The sequence below is a fragment of the Sycon ciliatum genome, chromosome 10, assembly GCF_964019385.1.
Source record: "Sycon ciliatum chromosome 10, ocSycCili1.1, whole genome shotgun sequence".
Taxonomy (NCBI): domain Eukaryota; kingdom Metazoa; phylum Porifera; class Calcarea; order Leucosolenida; family Sycettidae; genus Sycon; species Sycon ciliatum.
The window spans coordinates 4,771,557-4,794,401 of NC_088652.1; the positions used below are offsets into that span (position 1 = coordinate 4,771,557).

The 22,845-nt window shown below is 43.5% G+C and overlaps 2 protein-coding genes across 5 annotated transcripts in view; both read left to right on the top strand.

Moving 5' to 3' along the window:
- LOC135825622 (fibrillin-2-like) overlaps positions 1–5,235 on the top strand; it is a 110,167-nt gene extending 104,932 nt beyond the window's left edge. The window contains exons 95-101 of the mRNA XM_065338228.1: positions 363–749; positions 1,282–1,521; positions 2,187–2,278; positions 2,674–2,718; positions 2,958–3,062; positions 3,521–3,580; positions 4,235–5,235. Of these exons, the coding sequence (XP_065194300.1) occupies positions 363–749; positions 1,282–1,521; positions 2,187–2,278; positions 2,674–2,718; positions 2,958–3,062; positions 3,521–3,580; positions 4,235–4,435 (1,130 nt within the window). The 3' untranslated portion in view covers positions 4,436–5,235. The remainder of the gene's footprint in view (positions 1–362; positions 750–1,281; positions 1,522–2,186; positions 2,279–2,673; positions 2,719–2,957; positions 3,063–3,520; positions 3,581–4,234) is intronic.
- Positions 5,236–8,334: 3,099 nt separating this feature from the next.
- LOC135825623 (neurogenic locus notch homolog protein 2-like) overlaps positions 8,335–22,845 on the top strand; it is a 29,570-nt gene continuing 15,059 nt past the window's right edge. For all 4 annotated transcript variants that reach the window (XM_065338233.1, XM_065338231.1, XM_065338230.1 and 1 more), the window contains exons 1-7: positions 8,335–8,665; positions 9,914–10,159; positions 17,403–17,516; positions 18,668–18,781; positions 19,476–19,589; positions 20,284–20,397; positions 22,282–22,395. In XM_065338233.1, the coding sequence (XP_065194305.1) occupies positions 8,566–8,665; positions 9,914–10,159; positions 17,403–17,516; positions 18,668–18,781; positions 19,476–19,589; positions 20,284–20,397; positions 22,282–22,395 (916 nt within the window). In that variant the 5' untranslated portion in view covers positions 8,335–8,565. The remainder of the gene's footprint in view (positions 8,666–9,913; positions 10,160–17,402; positions 17,517–18,667; positions 18,782–19,475; positions 19,590–20,283; positions 20,398–22,281; positions 22,396–22,845) is intronic.

Consider the following 22,845-nt stretch of genomic DNA (forward strand, 5'->3'; position numbering starts at 1 on the left):
TTATACGAAAGTCCACTATATTCCCGAACATGTGCGAGAAGTGGTGGCGGGACCAGGCAGATCCGGTGGCGTAAGATTTATTAGATATGTGTGGCGCACGGATTAATCCGTACCATGACCCCTGATGGGTTAAATGTAATGTCAGCTTAAACCATTATTTGCGTGACCCATACACACAGAAAGTAATGGGGAAAAGGTGCAAGTGTCTTGGGTTTACTCACACTTGCACCTTTCCTCCATTACTTTCTTTGCGTATGGGTCACGTATTTGATGCTGTTGTTTTGGCTCTTCTTCCTAGCGTAGTTCATCTTACTCATGTGATTTTTTTATTTGATGTGATCAACTCTGCTCCTTTGAATTAGGAAACTGGACGCAAGCTGTCCTCAGAAGTCCTGCCCTGACATTCTCCTACACCGGAAATGGGCAGTTCTTGATATCTACATCAACCCTCAGTGATCTGTCACTAACCTTCCTTTCAACAAGATCTGTCATTCTCAGACATCGCCACAGGAGAACAAACTGTCTTCTAAATGGTGCAGATTGTGCCGAGTGGACACCAGTCACGCTGAGTCTACAATTCCCGATATCTGTGTCAATCGCCTACAGTCCCATTGAGGTGGAGTTTGTCGTGAGTTATGATGCAACCGTGCCGGCAATGAACACAACAATGGCCAGGGGAAAGCGTCAAGCAGCACCTGGTGTCATTGTAGCAGAGTATACGGTGCCAATTACCCTGCTCAACCCAGACCGTGAGTACATTGCAATACGTAACATAGTGCTCGAAGTGATGCGGAGTTTCTAGCCTGCTGGGTGTTTGATGTACGTAAAAGCAAAAGAATGGTTTGAGTAGATTGCAGTACCGTATTTTCCGGAGTAAAAGCCACATATCTAAACACCAGTAATTCACCCAATAACAGTCAGTGCGGCTTATACTGTGATGATCAAATTGATGGTGTATGAGGGGAAAATGCATGACATACAACCAGTAGTGCTTATACGCTCAAATATAACTCTTTATGTTTAGTTATGAATTTGTACATGACGTGTTTATGTGTATTTTTGTATGTTGTGTGTTTACTTCGAAGTATGTGTGTCGTTGTCTCTGGGTTTTACGCTTGGCGCGGGCGCATGTGTGTATGTGTGTGTGTGTGTGTGCATGTGTGTGTGTGTGTGTGTGCGTGTGTGTGTGTGTGTGTGTGTGTGTGTGTGTGTGTGTGTGTGTGTGTGTGTGTGTGTGTGTGTGTGTGTGTGTTTATGCCATCAATCCGTATTCATCACCAGCACCAGAAACTGCTTCTCCTCCGACTTCCGCACGGCCAGCCGTGCCATCAGCTCAAGTACAAACACCACCTGCAGCATTGCAGTCCACGCGCGCCATCACATCATCTTCATCAGTGGGCGGTGCAGCTGCTGCAGGTGTTGCCTTAGCGTTCCTTGCCCTGCTCGCCATTATCGTGGTTCTGTTTCTTTTGATGAGGCGACGCAAGAAAAAGGCTTTCTTGGAGGAAAGAATTCATCAAAGTGAGTCCAATTCATAATTATTGCATTGTTTTAACTTACTGCCATTCCTGGTTATCGCCCCCTCCCTCCATATTGGCCTTTATTCTGTGGCCACGGGAAGGTGAAATAAATAGATAGATAAATTGGAGGCTACTACATGTGGTGAGAAGATTGAATTCAATCATTTGACATGTTTTCCGCAACTGCATGGACCGGAGCGCTAGATGAAATACCACCCTGACAAGAACAGATCTGTGTAAAGCACTGCATGTGTATGCCTGCATGTGTAGGACATTTTTCAGTTGCAAGGCCTCAAGGGCTATCTGCAAGTCTGCGGTGCAGAATAATTTTGCACTTTTGGTCGGACTTCACCCAGCACTGTGTCACAGGGGTTGGACATGACGTTGTATGTTGAATTTGCCCACATTCTCACACAGCGTTTCATACAGCACTTAAAGACCCACCCTCTCCTGGCATACATACCGTCATGGTCGGCACCCCATATTGATGTTGCCTGGTGCTTGCGAGAGCACAAAACTTGAAGTAGCAGCAAAGAAGCCTTAAATTGCCCTTGTTGTTCTGAATTTAAAAGAAGGTTCGTCAACTGACAACCGCTCTATTTTAGTTGCTATTCACTCTGAACTGAATTTGCTTTTTAACTTATATGTACCGTTGTCTGCTTGCAGATGCATGCACAGTCATGGAAAATCCAGTCTTTGTTAACCAGACAGATGATGACAGCGAAGAGGTCAGCCAGCAGTATTTCAACAATATGGCAGTGAGTACATTTTGAAGGTTTTTTTTAAATAATTTTTTTTATTTGGTCCGTTGCCTGACAAGCACGATGTACAACTTCAAAGAGGGTCGAAGAAATAATTAAGAAACTGAGTGTCAACCTGAGCATTGTGTGTTGGGCTATCTGCTACTACTTTTGTCTCTGATGGGCCACCTCAATGGCTTGAGCATGTGTAGTGAGATGCCCAAATGTTGCTTACGTGAAAGGCATGGTAAGCATAACACTTTGCTGTCCGATAAAGGGTTACCAGCTACATGGGAAATACTTTTGCCCAGCAATCAAGAAATTTGTTCCTGCACTTCTGTTGATTTTTACAATTTTCACCACCACCGCCACCACATCATCTTTGTTTGGTATTCTATATCTTGTTATTGCAGTTGTCCGATGAGGACTCGATACCTGAAAGCTTGAGGTTTGACAAGGTAGGTTGGCAGGGTCGCATGCGTGATATCAACTACTCAACACTGGATACACGCTGGGGGGGGGGGGGGGTATTGGGTATGGCTTATGGCCTGATCAGATGACCGACCAAACCTGTTCCACTATGCCTGCACTGTAAATTATGTCACATTTTTAGCATGTCATCAATTACATAATTATGGACATTATATGTTGCGATTTTTTAAAAGAGACTTACGTTTTGTCTTCTTGTACTTAAAAGGAGGAATGGTTGCAGGCCAAGCAAGTTGATTTGGACGAAGGTTTTGACATCCGGGGAGTTCTCAACCCGCTGTACTCTGACGACACGGAGAGTAGATGCTATAATGTAAGAAAGAAACTTGAATTGTGTTTTCCACTTCTCTGCTACAATGATTGATTTTGCTCTAAGTATCTACAGCCAATGGATTGAGGAAGCAAATGCTCTAAACTACAATATTACTGTTTTTCCTTAACTTTGTATCTTCCAAGTTGAAAGGGTATTAGTTCATACATCGGAGATGTGTATTGTGGCTAGGTTTCAGGTCGTTAAATGTCTCAGTGATCTCTCAGTCTGGTGCCTTTTTGTCGTATTTGCTAATCATACATTATCTAGGCACATTGGTGAACGGTTCCTCATACCTCATAATTATTGATGTGTTACTTTTCCAGTTTGCATCCAATATTGGCCCAAGTTTCAAGTATGATTCTGCACACTTCAGGCTCTTCTGACATGACCAAGCCATTGTGTCCGTGAATCTATGGTATAAATGTTCTTTGCCATATATGTGTTGTTATTTCTGGCAGCAATCACGCACCAGTGTGGGCGGGTTGACAAACATAACATACTTGGATTTGGAGGATAACGTGAGTGGAATCTATAGGATTTGTCTAATATTCTTAGAATCTCGAGTTAGCAAGATGCCTTCAACGCTATGCATTGTTCGCATTTTGATAGCGTATTGTTCAAAAAGTTGGGTACTGTAGGTAGGCCTTTGCGGATAATGCCGGCGGAAAAATTGGCAGAATTCGGTACATTTTCTGGTAAGTTTCATACATGTTTGGTATGTGGATAAAGAAATGGAGCAGAATTCAAGGAATTGCCCGCCATAAGGTTTGTATGGTTCTGCCAATTTCACTGCTTTTCTAGCAGAATCTGCCACCTTTTCGAGCATTATCCGCCAATGCCTAACTGTAGGTTCTTTCCATTCCCTATTGGGGTACATTTGCGTGCAATTTGATTAGACTCGTGTACACGGATTCATGACAAGAATTTTACAGCTACATCATAATAGTGTATAAGTAAAATCTCATTGTTCAACCTGCCCTTTTGCAGATATCACTCAATGACAAATGGATCATTTTCTTATAATCAATCTTTGCAATTGCTATTCACATTCAGCGCATGCGCTGGATGTGTGAATAGCAACTGAATAGAGCGGTTGTCAGTTGACAAACCCCCTTTTCTTTACAATGCAGTTGCGTGATGTCCATCGCTTTCTTACTGATCAATCTTTTCAGGATACGGCGAATGGCAACATATACTCGGAGGCGGATGAAGAAGCATTCTATGCCTCGATACTCCATGACCAACATTCCAGGGCAGTAGATCTTTCCAGAGTAAGGCAGAATGGCCAGGGAACCGGGCTACTCTCAATTTCCAGAGCACAACCAGATCTGGACGGCGACCTGAAGGCATCAAGCAAAGAGCAGTCCAGTTAATTTGAACCACATTAAGGTCTTAATAATGTAGCTGTCATTAGGTATCTCTCTTAATCACGTGGTCATTCCCTATCACACAAAAAAGTGCATTCCCCACAGCATAGAGGGCCTGTTGATGCTTAGTACTATGGCGTCATTGCGAGGAATTTCATCAACTGATTATGCAAGTTAATTTAAAAACTATTTTGCTTTTGTAAGGATCCATAGGCTATCCAGTATAGATTTCTTACCTTGATCATTTCGCAATTCCCAGTTTCCCTTAAAACAGTCGGAGAGTTAATAATTATTAGAAGTTGGTTCTCGCACGCAATCTGCTCAAAGCGCACTCATTCTTCAGCAGGAAGCATGAAACCTGTACCTGTGCCTCATACAGGGTTTCGGAACAGAAGTAAAATTGATGCACACACCGCACATTCTCATGTACAGGTACTAACGTCGCTCACCCATTGTCTAAGTTATTCTTTAATTTATAGCAGCACTTTAGATGTTGCCTGATGATTGCGAGAGTATGAAACTTGAAGTGGCAGCAAACAAGCCTTGATTGTCCTTGTTTTTTTCTAGCAGCACTGAATCAGTGAATTCTGCTTCGCCATTATATTTTCATACATTATTATTAAAAATTTTAACTTCTGGGCTATTGTGACTTCCGAACGTCGAGTCTGCTAGATATGTGGAGATTGAGGGCATGTAATACTAGAAATTCTAATTCCTGAGACCTTGTTATTCGAGATACTAGTACTCTCTTCCACGATTTTGCAAACACACTGTATGAATAAGGAGTGCCTCCATACCATGTGGCCAATATCACACAAATGGCTTGACTTTTGTGTGTCGCTCCTGATGTGGGAGGTGGCGTTTTTCCTCAAGACTTCACGTGACACTTTGAAAAAGCAAGTACTATAATTATATTGGATATTTCGTTCCTTATCAGGGGGCACTGACTATAATTATTTGCACTGAAGAGGCACTAGCATATTTCTCTCCCACAGGCGCAAGATCACGCGAAGATCCCACTACCCTCCATGGTCTATACTAGCTCACGCTGTTGAAGTGTTGTTTGGCAAAATATTTGTTGCGACAGAAGCAGTTCATGATAGTGAGTCACCAAAGCAATAAGAGAACACTTCTTGCTTTAGAGGCCAATCCTGAAAGGGCGTATGCCAGTAAGACAGAACTATTCAGTACTTTGCGGAAGTCAAAATATCGATAACACATTTGACCACGGCAGGCACAACAGAAAACGAGAGGATGACAGGAGATGGAAAACTTGACACTAATGTTTAAAAGGCAGTACTAACACAGGGTAGGAGAGGAAGCGGGCCGTTGAATTTCTAATAGGACTTGAAAGTGCTATGTCACAGCATAGCAATGGCATAGCAACAATTTGAAAAATTCAAAAACTGGATCCACCTGGATCCAGTTTTTGTATGGATCCAAGAACATTTCAAGCGGTCTTACTCACAGCAAGGTGATGTAGCCAGTGAAACTGACTGATTTGGCCAATAGGGGCGGGGTGACACCTGGTGGCGAAGTAAAAGTCACACCTGCATACGACTTGAGTGCAACCACATACTGAGGCAATAGCAAAGTCACACCTTAGTGGATCCAAAATAGAAATCTGATGTCAACTTACTACTCCTAGACCGTTTTTGACGTCATCACTTTCAAACCCTATTGGATTGATAATTATCTGAATCAAAAGAAGTATTGAGGCTTCCTTCAGCTTCTTAATGTTTCTTTCTAAGCCTCTTATACGAGCAATCACAGAACATGATATCACTGGCCTGACGCAACAACTAAAGAAAAACAAAAACAAAAACAAACAAATTTAATAGTTTAAGAATGGACTCGGATGGAGAGCCAAGGATTAATTTATAAGAACGAAAAAGGACGAAAGAGCTCAAAGTTACGCTACACTGTCCATTAACACCACCAGTTACTAAACAATTAGCTCATGCAATAACATTGCACGACACTGACCGGCGATACTGACGTTCTACAACTAACTGGCTAACAGCTCTAGCACATTTTGGATACGCACTCCTACAGCCTTCCAACTTGGAAGGTTCTTAGTTATAGAAATACCTTAAGGAAGGGAAAGTGAGCTCAACCAAGATAAGAACGAGCTGAAAGTCTGTAGGAGTGCGCATCCAAGATATGCTAGAGCTGTTAGCCAGTTAGTTGTAGAACGTCAGTATCGCCGGTCAGTGTCGTGCAATTTTATCGCATGAGATTGTTTAGTAACTGGTGGTGTTAGTGGACATTGTAGCGTAACTATTAGCTCTTTGGTCCTTTTTCTTTCTTATAAACATTATAGCTATGAATAGGATGAAGGCCGCAGACATCACGCAACTACGTTACTTGTTTGACATGTATTACTGTGTATTTTATAACAAAAATATTATTGAAAACCCAGAATCGATTTTCTTGTTCCTATCATCAGTGGGAAAAAACGGAACTAAGGATACAACCAAAGAAACTGAAGTTAAGTACTGTACTTCGAAGTAAATAGAAAGGTGTTAGAAATAACATCAAGATACAAGTGCAATAAAACCACCAATGTTTTAAGTAAAAAGAAAATGAAACTTGACAATCTGCACATAATGACACCTCACACTTGGTCAGAGCGAATCCGTGGCGCTTCATCGGCCGGCAAGTCAGCAAACTGGACGCTCCAGGCTGGGAGGCCAGTTGGCCAGAATAGGAAAGTTCTGCCGGCGCCGCCGCAAGGAAATCAAGCACTTTGCTCTTCGTAGAACGTCTGTTCGCTGCTTCATGATAGAAAGAAATTTTGTCAAAACTAGAAGGAATAATTATTTTCGAGCTGGGAATGTGAACATAGTCAACAAATAAATAAATTAAATTAAACTGTAAGCCGAGGGTTGCTTTTTACTGCGGGGTGGTATGTATGCTACCGAAGAAGATAGGCGAATATTGAGGAAGACAAGTTTACTAGCTATGGTGGACGCTATGAACGGACATAGTGAAGATAGTAAGAGCGATTGCTGAAAATTGTCATGCCGACTGCTGGCTTGGAATGCCACGGGAATATCTTAGCTTTGAAACACACTTGCAGTAGTGGATGAGATAATATCTCATCGAAAAAAATGATCTCATTGTTTTAGGGGAATATCGCCACATTCTTGAAGAAGAACGCATTAGGTTTGTTTGGTTTGAGTCATAAATTGTCCTCGATGTTACTCTTTGATGCACAATTTGTGATGTATACAGCATTGACCTTTCTCCTCCTCCTCTCCCCCCCCCCATAACCCCTCTTCTTTCATTCCATTCTCACAATCGCTTCCATGTAATAATATTGGGCTCATCGCCCGTGTTGCGAATTCAAATCAAGAAATACAAAATGTAAAACTTACATACACGTTTTGGTTGCTCTACTATGTTTCCAAGATATGGAAGTCAAGGGACACGACGAATGCTTATTCGAGACCCTCGTGCAGCCTTCGCGACATGTAATTCCTTTTCATGGACCTGGGATCATAGCATCCAGAAACATGAAACCAGCAACACCTTCTGGAAGACAACATCACTAATTTGGCTCACCTTTAGAAGTTCTATAATATTTTCTAGGATATGGAAGCTACAGAAGGCGGTGAATGCGAATTTGAGACCCACATTCGTGCTGCTTTGCCGAGATCAAAATTTTAATTCTGGAGTTGGGATCATAGCATCCGGAAAACATGCAAACAGCCACGTACGTTATGTGCGCAGTGCTCAGGTAACACGTCCGGGGGATACTCTAAATAAGCACCCCGGAAACCGGGCATGCTGCAGACAGCTAACCCAGGGTCGGAAGTCTCCTACTAAACACATTGGAATTTGAACCCCACAAATAGCTGCTTGCCATGGCGTCCAGCTTTGGTCCTTTCCCAAGGCCAATAGTCGTGGAACGTAGAGCACAAAGCAATAACTTGGAACGAGAAAGATGTTCGTCTGCGGGTTCTTCACGAAAGCAATAGAGAAAGGAACTGTATTGAACCAAGATATTCATGGCGTGTAATTCGAATCACAATATCGAATCAACTTTCACTAGTGCAAAGAACTTGCAGTAGCCACCATTCAAGGGCTAGAAGTTGCCCTGAGAGCTGGGCTGCATTGTTGTGCGCGGTAGAATGAGACCAAAAATGCCGAAGACATTCGTTCTGGTTCTTTTAGTAATCGCGAATGTGATGTTGAATTTTCAGATGGTGCATGGAGTTACGCATTCCCAAGGTATTGTGTTACCATCATGTATGTTGAGTCATATTGACTTTTGAGCATCTCTATTTTTACTTGCATGCAACCAAGAACGCAAGCAATAAAACGAGTATCCCTCGTAACTGCCCTCCAGTTCTGATCTTCTCTTTCTCATTTCTGTTGCATTCTCAGATGCTCCCATAAGTCTATCATTCATAGTATGCCCCCTTGGCCCGCACAGTCCATGTCGATTCCGAGACCGAAAGGGTCGGAGGAGTGCACTGCGCCTGACCAGCACAGCTCTTGTAGCACCTACTACTCCTTTGTTGTCTTTGTCTCTTTTATTACCCCTATTACTTTGTAGGGATGTGCACATAGTATATATAAAAAATATATAAAAAAGTACCATCATTACCGCTATCAAGCAGTAGCAAAATCATTGGTGACGATAAGGATATAACAATATTCAACAGGAGTCAAAATGCTATTTCTTACTTGTGCTTTCTTCTGAGCTAGTTTTGACCGAGTTACGGCCTGTTGAAGTCTCACAGTCGAGTGTGTAGAATTCTACACATTCAAGTATGGGGCGGCTCTCAATTAAGTCATAATACTAATCTAGTCTATTCAGTACCAAGCCAAGAACATTTCGAACATAATTCCACTCGGAATAGTACTCCGAATGGATGTCCCTTCTAAGAAGGCAAACCATCGGTTGATATCAAATTTACCTCTGTACTCTCGTATTTCCTGAAACTGCTAGAAACGCCACCTTAGCACTTTTCGCTTTCGCAGAGCCTGTTGGACGAAACTATCCTACTTCTTTTCAGTTGTGTACTGTCGCGATCAGGAGGGTGAGCTGATGTCATGTTAGTATGCAGTGTCAACCAATAGAAACAATATGCAGCAAGGTAACACGAGGATGAGAGTATGTTGCGACTTCGTCGGTGATAATAGAAGAAATCAGCTGCTCCCAACGCTAGAGCTAGCTCTACTTGCCCAGTGACTGGTAGTCGGCGGACTCACGACTTTCATTCGCATCGCGCTGCAAAGCGCTACAATATGAGCAGTACCTTTCTAGGTACTGTTCACATTAGAGGTATTCGTCTTCCCTTATCTAAACTCCAGTTGCCTCTTTTAGGCAACAATGTGCGATACTTAAAATGTTTTTTTTCTCATCATACATAACATTACATGGGTACGGCATTGATATTCGAGAAAATTAAATCGATGGTTTCCTGTGTCACTGATGGGGTTTCTGTACTTCGTGCACAATTCTTGGTTCAGCCTGTGTCGACTATCGACGTTTCAACATCGATGGTCTGCAGGAGCTGTTCCAGACCGGCACGAAAGTCGTGCGCGGAAGGGACTGGATGTGGGAAGACCAGGACGGGAACTCTGTCGGCATCATCACGCAGGGCCTGGGCGTCTTCTGCCAATACGGCTGGGTGCAGGTGGCGTGGCCAAACAGTGAGCCGCCCAGAAGCTACCGAGCCGGCAAGTGCGGAAAGTACGACTTGTGCCGTCTGGTCGGTAAGTGAACGACTGGAGTGAGGATATCTTCCACCACAGCTAAAAATAGTGTACATGTACCAGGAATGCCATAGTCAAGACAATGTGGGCCTAAAGTGGGGAGAGGGGGGGGGGGGAGATTTGGAGATCTGTCTATAAAATACCCCAGCCGGCTGCGGTATTATACTGTAAATGCATTTGTATAAACGTTCGCTCATCCAGCTCCTATGGTGGTCTAGTTACTGTGAATACATTTATAATCTAATAAAGCAATAAATAGAACTAACTCTGCCGTCATCACTATGCATCACCGAAGTGAAATGTTTTCCAGAATCGATTTTCAGGTCACTATCATCAGTGGAATATGGTGACTGAAGCGAAGGCAAGCCAAGCAAAAAGCAATGACTAAGTATGCATTCAAAATTGTGATAAAACCTGTTGTGCCCCCTAATGTTACCTAACATTTTTGTTGCTTGCTTGTACGTATTATCACAGAGACAGGATATAAGTAGGTGAAGTAATGATGCTCGCTGTCCAAGCCGACTTCCCTAGTCTCGATTTTCTTCTTCGCTAGTCTTGCTGAACCGTCCATTGCTTGTTACTTGATTGCTTGGGAGTTGTGTGCTGTGTGCATGTGTGTGGTGTTGCCTGCTCGTTGTTTGAGGACCTGCGCGTAGTCTCACAGAGTCAGGGATCTGGGAGGTCTGCGAGGCCGTCTCCTCTGATTGGGTCAACATACAGGGCCTTCCGGGTTCGGATTCAGTACTTGCTTGGGGTTATGGCCTCGTGGAATCCGTGTCACCCCCGAATAGCTGGCGACGCGAACGAGTAGCGCTACTACGCTGCGAACTCAGCATCTGCGGCCGTGCGCTTGTTGGTGGGTCTGCTGTCTTTGATTTTTACTGAATACCACAGAACCATCAGATGCTGCACAGCGGGGGCGGTGGCATATTGGATGGAAGTGGGGGCGGGGCAAAAAAAAGATACTGCTCTTATACTCTTTGGCAAAATCTATTCCTTCTTTTCGCCGTGCAACTCTCAAAATTGAATACCTAGCTAGACACGTGCATGCAGAAATTAGATAGCCCCCAGTACATGTACATGTACATATTCCACTGTCCAAAGGACAAGGCCCAGGGTAGAACGCCTCGGTGGAAGGGTAATCCGCGGAATGAACGTATGAACTAGCTCCAGTCAGGTACACCGCTGCATACTCGATCCAATCAATTATTGAACACCAAACTAAGACAAAAACAATATGGCAACACTTGCTGACTTCGTCACTAGGCTAGCCTGTTCCCAAAGAGGCTCGCCACTTTTTCGAAACTGTTCGTTGTTTAGGAAGAATTCGAAACTTTCGCAACTTCCTATTTTCGCGAACTTTCCGCGACCTTGGCCCCACGGCATGGGAACAATAGTTCAAGTCACCGACTAGACGTCGGACAAATGCATATGCTCATTTCTCGCCTGCCTTCGGACTCATTTCAGAGAAACAGTAGTTACGATAATGGGCATTCTCTTTTCCGTGCACTGCAATGATGTAGGATACATGTACTTTTTTTAAGTACATGCAACAGGCTACTGGCACTGTGAATTTGCATACTTGCAACCTCAAGAATATGGCATCGCGACAAGGCGCTGCTAGAGACTGCCATGTACATGGTGAATACAGTCGTGCCCGAGCCATGTGATACGCTGCACACAAGATCAACACACACACACACACACACACACACACACACACACACACACACACACACACATACACATATACACACATACACACAAATACATGTACACATACACACGCACACACACACACACACACACACACATGAATACAGTGAAACCTGTGTAAGACGACCGCTCAAGGGACCCTCAAAATTCGGTCCTTGGTACCAGGTGGTCTCCTTATCCAGGGTCATTTGACTGGAAATAGCATCCCTTGGTCCTGGTTTCAGTGGTCCTTTAGGACAGGGGGTCGTCTTATCCGAGTGGTCGCCTTGACAGGTTTTACTATATAATTATAGACAACCAGGTGTAGCACTAACCGCCTGCAGGACAAACTTATGATCATTGGGTGACGAACCTTAACGTCAGTACGGAACAGTGTGCCAGGTCAGTGTTAAATTACGTGTTTGCGTGTTAGGTGGGACATTAGCTGAAGTCCCTGGGTAGGGAGTAGTACAAACAAGACATAAAGTAAAGACCGCACATCTGCGTTGCCACCGGCTTACAATTGTGCAGAGAACACACAACCAGACTAGAGAAGGTTCGCAGGGAGTGGTACTCGAAAAATACTTTTGTACTTTTCCCTGTCTCTGGGTGTCTCCATACCTATCCATATTTCCAAGTGTGGCAACTCCGGAGCATGTTATCCACGATCTAAACGTGAAACAAGACACTACCTAACAATCTGCATGCATGTAGACAAAAATTGTGACCAGGACACAACAACACTGTGGACTAACTTGTGATATGACTGGGTAAGTACCAACAACTAGTACGCCGTGACTGTACAGTCTGGTGGCAAAAATCGATGGAATTCTTCTACAAGGTCTTTGTATGGACCGAGAAAGCCGACGACACGGAGAAGGCGTTGAAAATAGCCATCCTTGCTATCCAGATCTGCAATTTCCAATAGCGTGGTGAGAATCCACTCGAAAAGAACCGGATCACCGGCCAACCTTTGCTTTGTGAGAAGGAGAAAAGCCTTTGCATCACTTTTAGAGCATGACTGCGGGGAGGTGTGTGTTGATGAATCGCCTACTGGATGAGGCATGCCTGACGCAGGCTTCCGCACGTTAGCAGAGCATGTTATCTGCAGAAGTCGTGAATGCCCTGTTAAAGTGTTGTTTGCGCCCCTTACCAAGAAAGCCTGATTTTTCTCACGTTTCGGAATAACGAGTAGGATGCCACACGTAACACGGAGCAAGGGTTCCCAAGAAAGGGGCACAGTGGACTTCTGGAAACGGCAGCTGTTCGCAGAATATGCTTCTTTCCCCGTATCCTTCCGGATAACTTTACGCAGAAATCAGCAAACACATCTTGGTAGTTAGTTGGTCGGAGAAGTAGGACCTTTCTTTTGGTATCATCACTACTTTCTTCTAAACCTGTATGCGCTGCTCGAAATCTTCCAGAAGATGTATTCTTAGATTGTTCCAGCATGCTACAAAATTTCGCGGTAACCGGATTTAGGAAGGTGAAGTACTGAGGCTGCCAGTGTTCCTCGATTGTGCTGGGCTCGCCTTCCCTCGTTTGATGCCTCTCTGCATCCGGTGCCAGTGGATATGATTCATGAGGTGATAACTTTCGTTCTGTTCTGCACTCATATTGTCCAACAACGTATGCGCGGAGTCTGGCATCTTCTTTTGACTGGAGTCCAAGGAACTGTGAGCTCAGCTTATGCTTCACGCTCAGTTTGCAGGACAGCTCTCTGCTGTGGAACCCAACAGGCCTGCTTTGCTCATCACAATCTCGCCTTCGGACGTAGTAGCGAGCGGATAGTGTTCCCACCTGGCTCTCCTCAATGTCCGTTCAGCGTTTGCTGTCAGGTGTGGGTCGGGTTTGTTGTCTGCGGAAATGAAACCGGGATCCATTAGGATATACCTGGGCGGATAAGTCACGCTGTGCGGCCGCTAACCCTGCTTCTGTGGCTGTTCACTAGTTGGCGAGGCTGTCCTGGTGACTACAGTGATATTGCTTGCCAACGTTCTTTCCTTTCGCGGCGGTGTAACGCGGACGTGCCCGAGTCGAAAGGCACATCCGCATTCGCCAGCAGGATAACCTTCCGAACATATCCAGCTGTCGGACGGTGAAGGGTAGAATGCCTCCGTCGATGGGTATTCCGCGGAGTGAACATAATTATGAACTGGCTCGACTCAGGTACGCCGAGGCATGCTCGATCCAATCCATACTGGACACCAAACTATAACAAGAATGCGTGTGTAACACTTGCTGAGTTCATCACTAGACTTGGACTGGAACATTGACTTAACATGAGCAGTACAGTCACAGTGTCTGACTGAAAACAACTGATCTTGGTACACGAGACAATGAAGCAAGTAGTTATGCTGAAAGCTGTTCACAGTGTTTCAATCAGGGCAGACCTTGCTAATTCCTCAGGCCTGGGGCTACATCCTCTTTCCTCTCTCACAAGGCCGTGACGTCATTATTATTGTGATGCTGTTGATTTCGTCACTACACTACTGTGACTAGGAATGAAACAGAAGCTAAAATGAATACAGTAAAACCTGTCAAGGCGACCACTCGGATAAGGCGACGACCTGTCCTAGAAGACTACCACAACCAGGACCAATGGATGCTGTTTCCAGTCCTGAGATCGAGCGATACACTAACTTCCCCTGAAATGTGAAAAGGTATTGTTGCCACCCTGGTGAGATGATAAAAAGGGCCTGAATAAACCGAACCATGAAAACAGTGAGAGGAGGAGAACAATTTGCTTTTTTTCCATCAGTCAATACAGTTCAATAATAATTATAGCTTCTAGTACTATACTGCAAGGTACATGTAGCATTATCGGCTTTGCAAGCACTAGCTCTGTCAGCGGAAAGGTTTTGTGACAACGTTCGCAGCAATGTTAGAATGGAAAGTGTCAGGAAACGTTTTGCACATGCCCACTGATCACCAACAACAACACTAAGTTATTCACCAGTATCATCTTCAGTTCTCAAAGCTTTATTCGGGAAAACCACAAATTGCGCCAAAATCCATTATAGGAAACGATAAAAAATAAAACAAATAAAACCAAAAAAAACACCTTCAGTTGTAGGTAAAGAAAGTTTCTAATTATACGCTCGTTCGCGTTGACATCACCAAGCAAGCTTGGCTAGTCTTCGCATACTGTAAAAACCGGAGAGTCTAACGATCAAAATGTTAAACGTTTTTGTAATTTTGGCATGATAACGTGCAAAATATTTAACGATGGCTACCTGGCCAACAAGAATATGGATCGATGTATGCGCATTTTCACACACCGGGTTCGGGATAACGTTTCTTCAAATAGCGAATAAAAAATGGTCGTTAAAACGTTAGACTTTGTGACTCGTTAGACTTTCCGGTTTTACAGTAAGCCAAATGAACAAAATAATTAATGAGGAACGAGCGAGGCCAATGAGGTGAACACACGCGTGAAACTGGAGAATAGTCGAAAGTTTGTACACTGGTCTATTCACCATGATGCACAACACAAATCGAAGAGCGTGTACATGTACATATACATGTACGTCATCAGAGAACCGCGGCATGGGGTTTAGGTGCGTGTATGCACGTCATCCGCACGCAAAGGGTTTAACTCCCCCACACGTAGTAAAGTCCGTCTCCCCCGAGCTACCACATCTCTGTATCTTCCCCCTTTTTCAGCTCTTATACTAAATGGCTGGCGTTGCCCCTTCATGTCCGTCAGGCAAAGTCGGTTCCCTCGTTTCGCAATCTTGCAAAGCAGCATTTCAACATTCCAACTCAATAGTCAGTATACCTGTTTAGTCTCGGTTGTCTCATGTCGGCTGTACTGCTCCCTTTCCTCTGTTATTTACCATGGTATTGGTGCACCACCACACTTCTTATACTTTCTTTCTACGCCATGGCTGGAAAACACCCCCTCCTCATCTATATTGGCACTGATTCATCTTTAGCCGCTGGAAGGTGTAATAATAGTAATAATAATACTTTTAACACATAACGTTCTTGTTCGTTGGCATAGCAATGTACCTGTACGTACTGTCACCATAGTAACAACACCTGCCTGACTCACTCGCGACAAGGCACCGGCGGATTATGACGGCATAATTATTGGCATAATTTGGTGTTTGAAAATTTGGAGCATAATTTGGCATCCTTTCGGAGGTAGGAGCATAACTACATGGTTGTACCACAATTCTAGTATGTAAGCTACACAATTTTGTACAATGCATCTGATCAGTGCCGGTGGTCCGCATGGTAAAGGCTTCGGAGTAGCCTTTTTCCAAAGATGCTCGCCACTTTTTTCGCAACTTTTCGTTGTTTTTGCAAGAAATCGCAACTTTCTTCATTTTCACAAACTACTTTGCAACTTTTCCGAAAAGGTGTGCAGAGAAGCGCGCTGGATCGAGACCATCGACTGTGCAAGCTATGGTTATTGTTGCTGTTTTTGTTTTTTGGTTTTTGGTTTCCCGTTCTCGGGGCCTTCTATTCGGTACTCTTTGTAGTTGTACTTCTGTACTGTTGAGCTATCCGAATTCAAATAAACATTTTTAAAAAATTGCTCTAATAAAAAAAAATTAGGTATAGTTGATGTTTGGTCATAGTGGAAGGAGAGGTGGAGCTACGGGAGAGATGAGCTGATTATTCGCAGGGTGAGGGTGACATCGGGTGGACGAGTATGACGATTACCAAGACAGTTGAACATGATAATTTTGAAAGGTAACTCAAAATATTTTGGCAATGAAAAAATCTTTTTACAAAAGAAATCAAGTAATGAATAGAAGGAGTCATGTTTTCTCCTTTCCATGTTGATCTCTAGCATGCATGGTCATCTTGGTATGGGAATATTCATGTATTTTGTTGTACTAATGGCCACTTGCAAGTACAAAAAAGGCACACTTTTCCGAACTTTGAGGCTCCATAGGTACAACAAAGTGAATATGTATCCCCGCGTGCCAAAGCATAATATGAGGATTTCGCGAGCACACTACGAGAATCCATGAAAGCATAATTCCATGATTTTGCGAGCATACTCTGCCGGAGCCTAATCGAGAGTCCATAATTCATGGACTCTTGCTACAATTTAGGCCCATGGGCTTGTACGATGAAGCTTTGTGATGTTCGAACTTTCCCTGGGCTTATGCGCGAGCATGGGTTTATGCGCGGGTGGGCTTATGCACGGGATTCTACGGTACTCATGTATTTTGTTGTACTTATGGCCACTTGCAAGTACGAAAAAGGCACAATTTTCCGAACTTTGAGGCTCCACAAGCACAACAAAGTGAATATGTATCCCCGAGTGCCAAAGCATAATATTATGAGGATTTTGCGAGCATAATGCGAGAATCCATGAAAGCATAATTCCCTGATTTCCCGGGCATAATCCGCCGGTGCCTACTCGCGACTGAGTGAGTATCGTAAGTTTACACTCGCGTGACAACGTTTAATGTCGGATCGCTTTCCTTTAATCTTTCAAAGTTTTGAATCAAAAGCTCTCTATTGCACCCCAAGGTCTCCTGTTTTGGCATCGTCGCTCTACGTACTCTCCCATTACTCTCTACAGATATCAACGAATGTCGACCAGAGATTTGTCAGAATGCTGGAACGTGTGAGGACACGGACAGAGGCTTCATCTGCCGGTGCATGCAAGGCTACACGGGGAATTTCTGCGAAAGTCGTAAGTGGGTTGCGAAATCTACTACAATTTATGTACATCTACAATCAAACCTGTAACTAACGGCCACCTCTTTGGGGCCAGAGAAAGCGGTCTTTAGTGGCAGGTGGTCCTTAGTTAGAGGTTTGCACCGCACAACCATAATGTGAGACCGTCCGTGCCTGGCGAAGTGGTCTGTGGTACCAGACACGTCACTAGTCACGGTGGTCTTTAGTTAGTAATTAAAGGTTATTCTGTCCTTGGGAGTAATGCCTACTCCCTCAGCTAGCATACCAGGTTCCCTCCGCTGTCCTACTGACATTGTGCCATGCGGTTTGCTTCATTTTTAAAGGAGCAGACTTTCTCACCTAGCCAGAGTTATTTGGCCTTAACCTTTACTCACACAACGTACCCAAGTTCCCACTTGATCATCACAGGAGCTAAACAGTGCGGTTGCGACGAAGCCCGAGATAGCAGGCACTGATAGTGCGCCATTTCCTGGAACAGCCCGGTCATGTACATGTACATGTAAGTGACGAAGGCAAAGTGTGTGCCTTTTTTTACTAAGTACACAACCTACTCGTCAGAAGGGTCAAAGACAACAGAATGCACAATAACAAAACAGCAGGGAGAGCAGAGGCTGGAAGGCAAGCCTGTGCTGGTGAGGCAACAAGCTTGCTTTACAGCCCCTACTCTCCCTGCTGTTTTGGTATTGTGTGCATACATGTATGCCTGTACATGTATTTTCATCTCAGCTATAAGACTTAGTATTCTTTTCAGTTGGTGCCGCTTTCCATGAATGTTGTTCTTTTGTCGTTATGCAACAATTGTTTGCTTTTTCTAGTAATTTTGTGTACGCGTGCGCATGTGTGTGTATGTGCGTGTATTGCCATTGAGAACTAAATTTCGTCTGTTTTACGTGGAATTTCTTGGAGTTTCCAAATGTATTGTACTTGAATAAAATTCTATTTTACCTTTCATGGTATCTCAATTTTTTCACGTCAACATGACTTTATTTTGCCCGTAAAAGAGGCCGTTACCCCCGAAAAAAATTGTACATGCGAGCGTTGCGTGTTCGTTGATGCCTATGTAGGTGTCCGTATGTGAGTGCATGACATTGTTTCTATTATGCCTGTGTGTACATACATGTACATGTACATGATTCGCTCTGGTAGGCGTTAACTTGTGCACAGACGTGGTGTGTTGGAACGGTGGGATGTGCCTTGACGAAGTCTACAGCTATAGATGCCAGTGTCAGCGTGGATATAGCGGTCAATTCTGCGAATCAGGTACAGTTACAACTCACCTCTCTACTCCATACTGCACTTACCCTGGTCATTTCTCTCATACTATTTGATTGATTGTTTTTTATTTCACGGATCCTCCAGAGGCAAATAGATGCCTATCTAAGGGAGTCTCCTAAGTGAGTACGGAAAATGAGAAAGTATGTTCGTAAGGGAGAAGAGGTAGAAGATACATTAGAATATAGAGCACAAAAGAAGTACATGTAAATTCAGTGTTTCGGGTAGTACATTGCATGCTAATCATAATGAGAATTAGAAAAGCAGCATTGCGGACTACTATAACTGACATATACACAAACTATTGAAACTATCACTACAGAGAGTGTATGGCATTCTTATTCTATGACAGTGCTCGCTTCTTTGAATTTTGCTGCGTTTGAAAAGGGTTCCAATTTACTTATCACATTCTTCCTTTCATGCAATTGTTTTCAGCACTTGAATTGTGTTCTACTCCTCCATAAATTGCAAATTGTGTTTTGTTTGCCTGTAAAAAGAGGTTGTTATAGTACTTACCCTGGTAATCCACTGTCCTTGTTCATTTGATTTTGCCTGTATTTCATATGACGATAAGGATTAAGGGTTGAATGTACACAAGTGTACTAGTGAGAGCCTTTCTTATAGATGTTCCTCAAGAGCTAGCCTGCAGGGTGTCCTTCTTCTCATCCCATGTGAAATGCAGATATTGACGATTGCTTCCCATCGCCGTGTGGTTTGAATTCGCGCTGCGTGGACGGCATCAACAACTTCACATGTATTTGCCCGGCTGGATTTACGGGGCGCTACTGTACCGAACGTATGTCACTGTGTCTTTCTTTCATTTTTTTGTTCTATTCTGTGGGATTGAAAATCTACTTACTTCTTTGAACTTTTCTGCGAATCGCCGACGGTAGGTTTACAACAGTCTGCTAACAACTCATGCTCCTTGATGTAGTACTGTTCTTTCAATCAAATGAACCCCTCGATAGGCACATTGCCTTTGGGTCATTTCGTAATAATAATTACATGCACCAGTAATCCTACACGTACTGTACGCGTATACAATAGCATAGCTAGCTAGCGAACTACGACCGTGCACTACGCCCCTGTTGCGATATTCTATGGGAGTTGTTATTTATTTACTTCTTTGGAATTTACTACGACGGTAGGTTCACAACAGCCTGCTAACAACTCTGATAATGCTGCTCAATAACATCCGATTCCGCTAGTCAAGTAATAATTACTTCTGAAGTAGTTATAACCCAGCCCCAATTCACATCCCAGTGTTGCTTGCATTGCCGTTCCACACCGGTCACCGTTCTGCGACCAGTTTAGTCGCATGCAGCCACATGACATGTAGCCAGAACACATCCGCCCACTCACTACACTTTTTGTTTCAAAATTGATCACTTACAAAATTTGTTTTTGCGGACACCTGAAATGTTTCCTGACACTATGTGAGCAAAGGTTTTTTTTTGTAAATTTCTTCTCCGGACAATATTATACTGCAGACATCGACTACTGCGAATATGGCCTGTGTCAAAACGGAGGCACGTGCGAAGACTTCGGTGATCGTTTTATGTGCTACTGTCCTGAAGGCTACGCTGGAATAGTGTGCCAACGAGGTGAGCAGTTCACAACACCGAACGAAGTTCAGTCAATTATGCATGATTAGGTTGAACTGAACCATTCCTATTTTGAATTCGGGTACTGAGCCGATAGAGAAGAAAGAAGGAAAGAAAGAAAGGACATATGGGCTACAATTTATAAGTAAATGTCCACTACTGTACCAAGATAATAGACAGTCAGAAAGAGCGATAACTAAGCACACAACTGACAGGCTACTGAGACATTCAATGACCTGATACATGTACCTAGCTCTAACCCATCTCCAGTGCACAAACCAACAGCACAGTATTGTGCTTAGTTATCGCCCTTTCAGACTGCTTATTATTGTTGCCATTTTGGCTGAACTGAATCATTCCTATTTTGAACTTGGGTACTGAACTAATAGTAAAATGTATTTTCAAAAACAAATAAGCGGAAAGGCAAAAAAGAAAGGACATAGGAGGTACGAGTTATGAGTAACTGTGCACCACTGTGACTAGATAATAAGCAGTCAGAAAGTGCCTGACACCTGCCTGACCTGACACCTAGCTCTAACATATATCTAGTGTGCCAATTAACAGCACAGTTTTGAGCTTAGGTATTTTCTGACTGCTTTTAATCTTTTCAAATTATCCGCAAACTCCAACGCAGCCATTGACACATTTAGGAAACGAATCGCTGTGAAGAGACCGTTTTTGGAGTTGAGATGTGAAGCTTATAGACGTGGACAGTTACTCATAACTCCTAACCCATGTGTCCTTTCTTATTATTTATTTTTACATTGCTATATTCCTGATGTTCTGCACGAAGATACATGCACTCCACACTAGCTGTTAGCGTAACCCTTAGAGTCTACAAACCCAATCCTTACTGAATAATGAAACGCATTGTTTTGCACCTGCCTTTCGAGTTCACATCTGTAGCTACAGCACTTCAAGTAGTTTATTGCCATGAGATTGGTTAATCAGTAATTCACGTTGCCCAGCACGGCCAGATAAAATTCTTAGAGATATGAGAGTCGATTCCCGTGTATAAAGATGACTTCTAATGCCATTGCATGTGCCTCTTGCCCTTCACCGTATTTAAACGAAAGGCAGTGTTAAGGCCAAGCACATTGGTACAGTGTCTGAAACATGTGTGAGAGTCGGTTCCAAAATTTGCTGCCATGGCATAATACACCAACTCATTTCACTTGAGCGCATACCGTGTTTCCTGAGTACAGTAAAACCTGTCAAGGCGACCACTCGGATAAGGCGACCACCTGTCCTAGAAGACCACCGCAACCAGGACCAAGGCATGCTGTTTCCTGTCAAATGACCCTGGATAAGGAGACCACCTGGTAACAGAGACCACATGTTGAAGGTCCCTTGAGCGGTCGCCTTGGACAGGTTTCACTGTATAAGCCGCCCTTTAACCACTCATAATCCACTCACAAGAAGTCGGTTCAGCTTACACTACCATGGTCAAATGAACTGGGTCATACAGGGTAGATGTGTGCATAGATGGGTAGACGTGTGTATTTCGTGACAATAACATCTGCCTGTGGCTTATACTCCAGTGGGGCTTATACTCCGGAAACCCAGTGATTATGAAACTTGGCAATAAATAAGATAAATTGTGCACTCACAACAACAGCAAAAAAATGAAGGAAGTTAAGTTCCAAAACGTTTTTTGTGACTTTTATCAGTGGAACGCCGTCACATAAAAATATAATAACTACAACACACACTTATATCTTATTTTTTGCCATTTTACTACTATTGTCTCCTCGTCGATTATGAAAATTATTATTGTCTCAAAATTTCCTTCACGTTATATTCGGTGTCACTTGCCTGCATATATCTACCTCTCTTCGACCTGATGATTCTCTCAATGCCTTGGCTTTCTTTGCTTCGTCTCAGATATCGACGACTGTAAGGGTGTGTCGTGTGAGAACGGAGGAACGTGCATCGATCTGGTCAATCACTTCCGCTGCCAATGTCCACCAGGGTACACGGGGCCTCATTGTGAACGAAGTAAGCACCGTACACTGTCATGGTGCACTGGCAGTGAAGTCGTGCCTTGAAAAGGCTAAACATGGTCCAGGGAATAATGTTTCTTTGATGACTGAAATGATAGAGTTAGTTTTGATTGCTTTCACTGTTGTGGCAGCAGTCATCTTTAAAAATTGTCCATATTTTATGTCGACAAAGGAAAGATGTTTTTCATGAACATGATGTTCATCGGATCAGTGGCTTGTGTATATATTTTCATCTGTCGACTATGACAGACTTGCATGAATCCAGGAGATATCTTTAAAGTGCTTGTTAAAAACTTGTTGTGGACGGGTTATACTATCGAAATCCTAAAGGCATAACCCGTGGGCAGCAGGATAGTTTACATAGCATCCGATGTACGTACAATGTATCATTCAACATCAAGTTACATATACATGTACTTCAGCATGGATGCACGCACCCATGCTC